Here is a 12,327-nt window from a genome sequence, read left to right as displayed (position 1 = left end):
AAACTTATGCAGGCTGTCGAAAAATGCAACAACAGTAAAACCCCCGAATAAAAGCTTTTGCTTGTACTTAGTGTCGTAGACATGATTGCTGGAACAGAATTTTGGATCTCTACTTCCTTTTTAAGATGAATTCTCCTTCGGAATTCTCTTTTCAAAATCTCCGATTTCCCACTAGGAACTCATTTGACGAACTTTTTACTTGAAGTGATAAAGTAGTATATTTTTCTGAGCCGGACACGTCGCGCCACTCGCCATATTGGCAGCGATATTTGAATAGACAGATAGATGAGCAGTTAGTTGCGAATCCGTTGATGCAGATGATTATGATCAGTAAATGCACAAACAATAATCATCATCTTGATATCTGCATTCACATTCAGCTTAAATACAAGCACCATTCGCCAGGCACACCATAATAGTAATCCAGGTCTTTGAATTATGGGCAGCTAACGTATATTAGCCGTAGCAATGATGATCAGCCTCCGATGGCAAATGATGATTTCGCGCCCTCTCCTGTTTGCCCAAAATGAAAAACCTTTCATTTTAAAATTTCGTAACATCAGTTTGGCACCTTCTAAAAGCTATGCCCGGCCCAAGGCCCAAGGCGATATTTTCCGGAGTACCTTTGCAACTTAATGCAATTACCTCCACAACTTCGTTAAGGAAAACTGAGGTGATTAAGACAAAGCACTGGCTGAAGGGTAATGAAGGAGACCATTAAGGGTTTACAGAGAAGGAAGTCAATAAGTAGTCCGCACTATGGACGATAAATTCTTTCTGCTTTCAACGCTAGGTTGAAAGAGAGAGAGGTGATGGATAAGGCGAAGCTATGCCCGGGAACAGGCGTGGCCTTCGAGATAACATGGCCTGGTTAGCTACGAGTGACGTCACGAAAGGCGTCTGATCCTTCCGTGACTTTCTTTGCTTCAGATTTGAATACGAGCGTTTCGTTCGATGTTTAGAGTGTTTTGTTTTTAATAATGCATAATAATTAAATTTCCAGAGACTTGACTGGAAAACGTATATAAAAGGTCGTATATTCATTTGCAGTTAAGATTAATAACTTAATAAATATTATTTTTTAAGAAATATTAACGAAATTTTCGATGCCATGTTTTAGGTTATCTTGTGCATTTTTTTTACACTGTATTGTAATAATTTGTTAGGATACACAAGTTTTGAAATAAGTAAATAAAAAGGCTGTTATTTATTAACATAAAAATGTCTTTACAGTTTGAGAAGGAGAGGAATGAAAGGAATAAAGAGATTTAGAAATATAAATAATTCACTAACAAAAGTAAATATAATTTAGCAAATTAAAAGACGTAAAAAATTATTTTTCCTTAAAACTATAAATATTTCAGAGCTTCCAAACATTATACAAATGCATTTTTAATTCATTTAAATTACTATCTAATAAAATGAATAGCAGTTCAAAAGCCACAGAAAAAATTTAAATCCCCAATTTTTAAATTAAATAAATTACAATTTTGCTGCACCATTACAGAAAACGAATAACTTTCACATATTTATATGTTATCTATAGCAATAATTATAATAATATTTACATTATTACTTATATGTAGCTGCATAATAAATAATATATTTACAAATAAAAGCCATCCATATAATGTTTCACAAAAGCGTAAAATCAATGAATTTGCCAACGAAAACAGCAAAACAACTATACATAGAACAAACCATCATTTCTGTCTAATTATTAGCAAATACTGTGCAAGTTGTACTAGTATACTGAAGCAATAATTAATCGCAATTGATAATTTATTTTGAAAAATTATGAAGTATTATAAAATAATAAGGAAACAGCATAAGGATTAATAAATTTAAATGTAAAAGATACATTATTGAAAATATATTTGAACTGCATCATATTTAGTACACTATTTTTAAAAAATAAAACAATGTCATTTACATACTCATATCTTTTCAGCACGTATTCTTGACTTTTTTTAAGTTTCCTTTCATCGATTTTTGTATGCATATTATTTTGAAGAACTTTAGTATAATTGTTTAAACAAATATTTGAAATGGTGCTCATTATTTTTTTTAATCTGCTAGAAAAGGAAATTCCACACATTAAACAAGTTTCATGAACATCAAACATGTTAATGTTTTGTACATATATCTCGGTAAGTTTGACCAGTAAAGAATGTTGTTGTTATCTTCTTTACTTTCAACTGGAACAACTTCATCTCCTAGATAAACTGCTATATCCATATGAAGCGATACAAAGATACTTTTCTCAATTTTAGGATGTGGATGAAAACTGAGCAATAAAATATAAATACCAGCAGCAGATTTGTGTAAAATAATATTTGAAGTATCTGAAATATTTAACTTATTCGGTAACATAGAAGAAAAATCCTCAAATGATGCTATTTTGTCCTTTCTCAAAAATTCATTAAAAATATGCTTCTCCATCTTAGTTCTTTTTTCCTCCCTGCTCATCCTCTGAGGGGTTGGACTTTCAGATAAGTATTTTGGACAACCAGAAAAACTGCATGGGTAAGCATCGTTATTTAATTTAGGATGCCCTCTGGACGTCTGAATAAAAGTACCTTCGTTTGTTGGTAAATAATCATAGCGAATAATATCATCTTTTCGAAAATGTTTTTCACACACAAAGCTGCGATCATTTGGAATAAAAATTTTCCTTGGAATTTTTTTTTATCCATAAATCCCGTTTTACCGTATCTTTTTGAAATTTGAATACTTATTCATTGGTGAAATCGTAATTGGATTTGCATGCTGGAACGCAACATCGTGCAGGTATGGTGAAGACAGCTCTACATAGACGTCGATCGTTATTCTTGTTAACAAATAAGTTAACTAGTAATCTCAATTTAAAAACGAAAATATCCTTAACAACATTACTTAAATTTAGCAATAAAAAGACACGAATAATAAAAAAATACAGCACAGCACGCAATCAACGTAATAAGAAGTCTTCGCTTGCAGTGTCCACACAATGCAGTGCGAAGGGTGAAAGTTCAGACGCCTTACGTGACGTCAAATCACGTGATTCTGCAGCTGACTAGGCCATCTAATCTCGAAGGCCACGGAACAGGTCTCCACCCTAGCTATGCCACTGATACGTATAGAAAATATTCGTCAGGCACGTCAAAACAGACACTCTTCGTTGTCTGCTGAGATATTGCATATTGCGTACGCAAATATTTTTGGCATGACACTTCACAATATCTCCTAAATGTCTCACTTAAAATACTTACCGAATTTTGTAAAAAATAGACATTTATTATAAACTCAAAAAATAAAACTTAAAAGGTTCAAATGTCGCCCAGACGGTATAGTGGTTAGGGAAGCCTACTATGGTACCGAAGGACTCCGGGTTTGAATCCCGGAGAAGACATGGATGTTTGCAAATGTTATAGTGTCGGTGCGGCATTGCGGCACTCTAAATATGCGGCGAGTGGAAAATCCTCTCGTCTGAATTGGTGGGACAGGAGAGGGGTGGAAGACACCCGGGGTGCCCCCCCTCAAAATTGGGGTTGGAAAATAGTCGAATTTCTCTTCGGAGTAGGCTCTGGCAACCATTGTTCCATGAAATGTGGACACGACAACAACAGCAAAGTTTCAAATTAAACGTATTTCACTATTTTTTCCAGATATGAAGTAAAAATTAGAACTTATGCTAATATATTCAGATCTTCCGCGCGAAAACTTTTTTCCCAGTGTGCATGCATATATATTAACGAACAAATACTGAATTTTATGTATAATTAAGAGAATATCTCGACTATTTTTCTTTCATTTAGGTGCTTGTGATCGAAAATCCTGTTGGTGCAGTATCTTTGCTGGGAGGCTGCATATTGTTAGCTGCAGTGGCGGCGTATTTCCTTCCTTTAGAAACAAGAGGAGCAGAAATGAAGGTAAATTACCCCCCCCCCCTTTTTTTTTTTTTTTTGATACTCTTATGCCGGGCTGTCGCTGTAAAATACGCGACGTAGCCGGCTCGATGATATACTTATCCCAGAATGGGCAAATGACGTTGAACTGTCTGGACGGGTAAGTGGGCGGAGTCGGAGATGGAAAGAGGGAGGTGACAGCAGGACGTCATAGGTAGAGGTGCATGGACCTTATAAGAAGATATCTCTTATAAGGTCCATGTAGAGGAGGGACTTCTGACTTGATCATAAGGCGCATCCAGCAGAAGAGTCCATCAGGTGGCGCTATCCATCGGAATCTATGGAACTACAAGATAAAACTAGTAAAATCATCTTACCGAGAAAAAGGAGAAATTACAAGTCCATTTTCAGCATTTGCTCTACCATTCCCAGAGCAAGTAGAAATTTTTCTTGCGGAGATTCAATTTTCTTGCATTTTTGCATAAATTCTAAGAATTTGAGAGCAATCAACTGTAGACTCTCATCGATCGTAATGATGAATGGGCTGGCTGTATGAGTATTTCCGTGATTTTCCCCGTGTGTAACATAGATACAAGCCAGTTTTCCTTACAAAGTTTTTTCCATGGATATTCCTCCTTTTCCATGCAGAGCCTAATGGCGAAACACATAGTTAATAATCAGACAAATGTTCTCAGCAGTGGCCGACAGATTAAGATCGCTGCATACTGGTAGTTCGACCTTGCCTGGGTTTAAACCCAGGCGAACCGGCTGGCTACATGGTTTGTTTTCGTGGATTTCCTCATGTGTAACGTGAATACGAGCCAGTTTCTTTTAAAAAGTTCCTCCACGAAAGCACCTCTCCTCTAAGCAGATACCAGTCAGTCTCCTTAATTTCCACAAGGCATTTCTCCCTTTCCATGCAGTGCTTAATGGCGAAACACATAGTAAATAATCAAACAAATGTCCTGAGCAGTGGCCGAGTGATTAAGACCGCTGAATACTGGTAGTTCGACCTTGCCTGGGTTAAAACCCAAAAGAACGGGTTGGCTGCATGGTTTCTCTTCGTGGATTTCCTCATGTGTAATGTGAATACGAGCCAGTTCCTTTAAAAAATTCCTCCACGAAAGCACCTCTCCTCCAAGCAGGCAGCCCTCCTGTCTTTGCCATATTCATATAATCTAACCCAACCTAATTTAACCAGTAATGCAATAATACGGAATAGTGAGAAGCTTAGGGGTTGCCCGCTGTCCCTAGAACGGAAAACAAATGGTGGCGAAGACTGGAGGGTTAGAAGCATTCAGGATTAGAGTTAAAATTAGTCTTGAATCCGAAAGTGAGCTCACCAGAAAGGCGATTCTCCTAGGGAGGGGACGGATTTCTAATTATGTAACTTCGTTACATTTTTTTCCCTTATAGCAAAAAAAAAAAAAAAAATGCGGGGGGGGGGGGGTCACGTTAAGAATTTAAAATAAAATGGAGGTTAGATTTTTACCTCAAACCCTACCTGTTTCTGTATTTATTAAAGAAATTAAAACTTTTTAGAGAAACTTTAAGGATGATGGGTGAGAGCGACAGTTTTAGCTCCACATCAGAAAAATCAAAGATCCGGCGCTGCTTGCCTAAATGATCCTTATTTTGCACTTGCCATCAAGCTTCTGATTCGATTGTTCAAAGCATGTGACGACGACTCTTATTCTCCCTCTCAGGAACTTCGCTTTGTGCTCACTTACCCCCGCTTCAATTCCAGTATATCTTGAAGTTGTTAATGATCTAAGCTCGGATCATTTACCTGTAATGGCCACACTTGGAATCCTAAAAAACAAAATGACGCAAGAGAAAAAGATTACAGACTGGAAGCAGTATAATCTGATCTTAAGTAATAGTACCTTCCTGAACACAGCTTTAAGAACCAAGCAGGACATAGACCTGTTTACTAACCGTATCATTAATGCAGTCAATAACATTAACTAAAACAGGTTTACCTAAAGCCGGCAAGGTTACCACTCGCCCAGAAGGATTTAGACCTATCAGTTTGCTTCCCGTTTTGGGGAAAATTTTTGAACGCATCATTTATCATAGAATCCATCCATACTTAGAGAAACTACCAGAAGAACAGTTTGGTTTCCGAAAAACGCTTTCCACCACGAAAAAATTGGTCAGACTTTCTGAGTTCATCGGCAGTGCGTTACATAACAGACAAAATGTGGCTTTACCCATGCTAGACGTGGCTAAAGCCTTTCACCGAGTCTGGCATGAGGGTCTAATTTTCAAGCTCCGTTCCCTTGGCTTCACTAAAACCTTAACGTGTCTCATCTACTCATTCCTGAAAGGCAGAAGTTTTCATGTTTCTATTGGAAATGAGATTTCTGAAGTCAAACGAATTCACGCCGGCGTCCCGCAAGGGTTAATTTTAGGTCCGATCTTATATCTCTTCTTTGTGAATGACTTCCCTAAAACAGGCTTTAACTACAATTATTTCATTGGCTGTTATGCAGATGATACGGCGCTTGCTGCAAAATCTATGTGTCCTAATCAAGCTGTCAGGAAACTTCAACAAGTCATGCCGCAAATAGAATTTTGGTGTACCAAATGGCGTATTTCAATTAACGCAGATAAATCCAAACTGCTCATTATCCGAAAGAAGAACTCTGCCACTGAAATCACAGAAAAGCTTAAGCTATTTGACACAGAAGTTCCTAGAGTACGCAAGGCGAATTACCTTGGCGTTATTATTAATGATAAATTTTCCTGGAAGGATCACCTGACTCATGTCAGGGGGAAAACACTAGGAGTCATTCAGAGTCTTAACCCACTTATTAACGAGCACTCTAAACTGGACTTAAGAAGAAAACGGCACTTGTACATCTCTGTTATACGGCCAATCTTCACGTATGCATCCCCTGCGTGGGCATCAGTTAAAGACAGGGACATATCTAAATTACAAATCACACAGAACAAGTTGCTGCGCACCTTCACGAATGCGCATTATTTCGTATCTAATAGGACTTTACACAAGGATTTGAAAATTGAAACTGTCATAGAGCATCTTCATCGCTTAAACTCCAGTTTGTAGAGTCAGGTTAATTGGAAGCAGAAAAGATGAAAAATATGCAACCGCCTTCGCCGGGAATCGAACCACGGACCTCTGGAATACCGGCCCAGCATGCTACCGTTACACCACGAAGGCACGCTAGGGAAGTGGGAGAAATACCTTATAAGCTTTTTCCAGAAAGCAGTTACATGCCCTCAAATGTCAAAATTACATGTATTAGATTACATTCCACTACCGGAAGATAAAGAATTACGACCGCTGGCAGCCCACCTAGCCAGAGATATGAACTTTTCTACATAAAGTAGAATATTCCTGTATATAGTTGTATATATTGTTTATAGCTTTTATGAATACTTTTCTCATTATTTCATCGAAACTTCTATATGATATCTGATCTTCCAAACTGCACTTTTGTCACTGTAACTCTATATCTGCAAATGTATGCTTTTGAGAGTTTGTATTCCTACAAACTCTTTCTGTCATGTAGTATACTCTCACAGTAGCTTATCATAAAAATTCATGATTGCTTTACCTTGCACTGCTCCGTCTGCGGGGCATCTTCTTGTCTGGCCTAATTCCTAGGCTTGCGGCATCTTGCTCGCCCCCCTTCTGCCCCACCTCATTCTCTTAACTCCTACCACGTCAGACTTCCTACCGTCATGTGCCTACTGGCTCTCCTCATGAGCTGGAAACAGCGCTCTTCGCGCGCTACTCCAGCCATATTTGTTCGGATCGGATCGATTTGTGCTGAAGTTTTTGGTTCCTCTTACTATCAACAGAGGGCGTCACCTCTTCGGCCAGTTCAGCCGATTCTTTCTAGTTCTCAAACCATTAATATGTACCTTTCATATTATATTTTTTTGGATGTGAAGAGTACGTAGCTAAATAAAAGACTGACTGTATTCACTTTATGAAACTATGGAATATACATCCCTCCCCATGGGCTAAAAGATAGCAAAACGATTAATTTAATCGATGTTACAGCTTAGAAACTTGTATTATTTTATAGAAATTTATTTGTATTGTTATATATTATATAACATAGTATTATTTCAAAATAATAATTTTCAGCAAAATAAAAGCCAGTGTACTTTACTCAATATCCTAGACAACGGCGCACCAGCCACAAATTCTTAGAGTTATGGAATCAGTTCGAAGGATTCATTCTTCGCGAATGAAGATCAAAAGGTTTAGTCGAATTGCGTGTAACCTCATCTATTTACGAGGAATGTAAAGTTTTACCTCGGTATGCGTCAATTTTGAAATACGCCTTACTTGGCGTAGGTCCTGTGTGGACGCGAAAATTTTTTTATTTGGTGCACTATTCGAGATCAATGAATCACAACTGCGCGCACTACACCTGTTCTCCTCTTTCGAGACAATGCCACGGCTGCCCATGAGCCTGTTGCTAGTATTCAGTAAACAATTTGCACTATAACAATTTTCAAGTGATAAGGTGTGTGTTTGTGTTTTTTTGCTAAAATAATTTTGTAAATTCATTAACTATGTGTATAAGGAAAGTCACTAAGAAGAGGTGAACAACGAAGAAAATAGTTTAGGATCACGAGAGAAGTGAAATAAAAAGAAAAAAAAATGTTGATGTATAAAGAATGAGTAACCAGGACGCATAATTCACAAGTGCGCATCTGTATCGCCACTGAGGGAGGAGTTTCATAAATGGACCAATGAGCTTCTATTGCTCTTTTGACATTGAATCTTTGAAACTGCGCATATAAGCGCATGCTGTCGTTTACGTTCTATTTTGCATTTGTTTCGAAGTTGTAAAAAGTATAGCGTATAAATGCTGCTATCATTTTAGTAGAAAATCTCATAGTACTTTTATAAGTTTACCTACTTTCGCGAAACTTATCACGCACTGATATTCGGATTAATGATTGTGCAGATCCCGGATCTAGCGGGGGGCAAGCCGGGATTATTGCCCTGGGCGGCAAGTTCAAATATAACGCTAGATCGTATTTGATATGTTGTTTGCTAAAACAGCTCTCTAATTTTAGTACAATGTCAATACACTGATGTGCCACTGAATTAGGGATAGACATGGCTATACAAATTTTATAGCGCTCCGCGGCATTTGTGCTCACGTGAGGAAGTTCTGGTAAATGCATATACCGGTAGTACTATGGTTGTTGTTAATCAGTTGTTTCAATTACCAGGATGGGTAAAACTTCTGATTTAGACAGTTTCAATATCGAATAAATAGTAGGCACTTGACGAATGGGCCATTCAATTTCCAAAATCCTCAGCGGGCTAGGATTTTCAGGATCGACAGTGTCAAGAGTATACCGAGAATACAGGAATGGTCGGAAAAAAAACTAGCGATCGGGCAAATTGCAAAGGACAGTTAACCTAGAACAAGCGTAGTGTGAGACGGCTCAGCCGTATTGTACATAGTTAACGAAGCCAAACATTAGCTCAAATTACCACTCCGCGAATCAGGGCTACAGTCGTACAGTCAGTAAAAGGATCGTGCAACGCTCGCTTCACCATATGGGCTTCGGGAACCGTAGACCCACGAGAGTACCATTGCTTAATGTATGCCATCGAGCTGCACGTCTTGCATGAGCAAGATAAGTTAGATAATGGACTCTAGAGTACTAGAAAGGAATAGCGTGGAATGATGAGTATCGATTCCGATTACTTAACACAGACATATCACTCACATAGAAATGGAGTATTCCAGCAAGATAACTACATCTCTCACAGGTCCCGGTTGGATGAGCATTCCTTTGAGACTTTTCTGTAAACTAATAAATTGGCTACCTAGAAGCTCTGACTTAATTCCTACTGAGCACATTTCGAATATTTTGGAGATAAGTGTGAAACCACATCACACACCACTAGCGACCATTCTTGAATTATGGACACCTCTATCCGAAGTTTGGCAAGTACAATGCTTCCATCTATGCTTCGTCGTTTTTCAGCCATTATAAATGTCAGAGGAGGCCCGACTCGTTATTGACTACCTATCCCTAATTCAGTGGCACTTCAGTGTAGTTTTAAGGCCAAGTTTAAAAACCTCTTCTAAGAAGATTTCTAATTAAATACTAAAAACCCTTTTAAAGGAACATGAGTTAAAATAAAATTAAGTACAGCCGATTACAACTATAAATATAAGATCAGAAAGAGACCAATAGAGGGACTCCAGACGTAAGTGATAGAATCAGACTGACCCTATCAGTTACATCTGGAGTCCCTCTATCGTTTCCTGTCTGGGCGGGGTGTATTCAAATGAGAAATAGAATGATAGCTTGTTGAAGAATTCGCCTGGTTTTCATAGCAACGTCTGCTGGGAAATGGAGAAGCATTGTAACTAAGAGCTAACCCAAAAAATTAACCTTGGGCCATCCTGGACAAATAAAATAATTCGATTTAATATTCGTCGAGTATATACAAGACACCGTCAATATGTCTTCAAGATGAAGCAAGGCATTTAGATTTTTTTGCAGTCCCTCGGCAACTTAGGTTCACCTTTGGTTTGACTCGGAACAAGAGCGCATTTTAGATTTTAAAGCTAGATTTATTTTTTATCCTTTTTTTTAAGTCTCTTCTGTACTCTTTTTTTTCCCTCTCTTTTTTCTTAGATATGCTTGCTTTCAATAGCCAGAACTATATTTAGCGAGACGCGACCATTTATTTAGGACTGTTGAGTGTAATTACGTCAATGCTTAGTTATTCTTATTAAGGCAATTCGTAGTGTATTTCATTTAGATTAAAAGAAACCATCTGTGCTCCGAGTGGGAGAAAAGCGGAGTATAGAAAATGAGCCAAAGATAAGGCCAAACAGAGAAAATAAATTTCAGCTAAGATGAAAAAATAACTTTACGGAAGAAGTAAACTGTGAGACCCTGCCGCAATTCCGATTATGCTGAGATTCTAGAAGGTATGAATATTTCTTGCAATCTGCGTGACAAAACATGACTGCATATATCATCCTCAAACAATCGATAAGTCAGCATTTGAAAGAACAACCTTCTTCATCGACATTAAACGAATAGCTGAAAGACATGAAACTATGATATAAAGATCTCTTTATTTAGATGGGAGCGGGCAGCAGAAAGACGAAAAACTAAAAATTTTAGATTTTTTGGACCCCATGCAGTTGGCTGGTCATAGAAAAAAATGAACGATTACCAACAATCTTTCTTAAGCAGTCAGTCAGTATTATTCGCCGGTAAATATCCAGAAAAGGTAAACCTCAGTCCCATTGAACGTGATGGCAGACATTTCACATGTAATACAGAACATTAGTAAATAATGAAAAGCTTAGACGATTTTGGTTTAAGAATGCAATTTTTTGTACACCCTGCAAGATTTATCAGAAACATGGTGCTGCCGCCACACCATACTACAGGATTCATTCATTGGAAAAGAGTTTTAGCAAGATTAACTGAGCATGAAGTGTCTGGAATCGACAGAGGTGCATGATTAAGTGCAAAATTCGAGTACATCAAATGAAATCGTGCCAAGGCATCGACCACGACGCTTAGCGACTCATTTACACAGAGAAAGAAAAATGGAGAGAAATTCTATATAATCATGGATACGGTAATGTATCTTTCAACAAACTGTCGTTCTTTTCTTGGGTCTGATGAAATTCCAAGTAGTCTGTTCACAAAATGTCCACGACCTAGCGAAGGAAATTTTCTGAATTTAAAATCTCTCCGCTTGCCAAACATAATTCAACTCTTAAGTACCAGTCAAAGCACCTAACAATGGGAAAGGAATCATATTTATCAAAGATAATTCAATATGAAGTTATTAATTTAAAGGCAAAACTGTCTGAAGTAGCATTTTAAACGATATTAAAGAAGTCAAATACTACACAATAATGCTCGATTGCACTCCATATGTTTCTCATACAGTAAACATTAAGCAGGTGATTCAATATGTAAAAATGTATGGTGATGTGCGTGAGATAAAGGAAAATTTAATTGATTTCACTGAAGTTGGTGGAAAGATGGGAGAATGTATTTCTGAACACATTATAGAAAATTAGTGTCTTAATTAACACTTGATGGTTTAGCCATTGGACAATGTTGGTGTCAGTCTTACGACAACGGGTCTAATATGGCTGGCATTTCTAAAACAGTACAAGCTAGAATTACAGAAATGAATAAGCTAGATGAATTTGGGCCATGTTTGGCTCACTCCTCGTATCTTGTCGGTGTGCATTCTGCTCCTTCGGGCTCGGAAGCTGTTAATCTCTTTGGAATTACTCAGAAAATACTTCGCTTTTTTGTCGGATGCACTACTCAATGGTATATTATGTAAAAGAGTACAAAATACAGCTTAAAAGGAAGCAGCCGGACGAGATGGTCGGCAAAATATGTGGATGTGAAAGTCTTTCTAATGAATTTACCGGAAGTA

The 12,327-nt window shown here is 37.7% G+C and overlaps 1 protein-coding gene across 2 annotated transcripts in view; it reads left to right on the top strand.

The window, feature by feature from the left end:
• The window catches only part of LOC118180332 (synaptic vesicle 2-related protein-like), a 131,628-nt gene that overhangs the window by 87,522 nt on the left and 31,779 nt on the right, over positions 1-12,327 (top strand). For both annotated transcript variants that reach the window (XM_085819778.1, XM_085819776.1), the window contains one exon: positions 3,798-3,911. In XM_085819778.1, the coding sequence (XP_085675904.1) occupies positions 3,798-3,911 (114 nt within the window). The remainder of the gene's footprint in view (positions 1-3,797; positions 3,912-12,327) is intronic.

Source organism: Stegodyphus dumicola, chromosome 1 (assembly GCF_044657685.1).
Source record: "Stegodyphus dumicola isolate Sdum_Otavi_A_Nest chromosome 1, ASM4465768v1".
Lineage (NCBI taxonomy): Eukaryota > Metazoa > Arthropoda > Arachnida > Araneae > Eresidae > Stegodyphus > Stegodyphus dumicola.
Note: the sequence above shows the minus strand (reverse complement) of the source record. Positions and strands in the feature narration are given on the sequence as shown.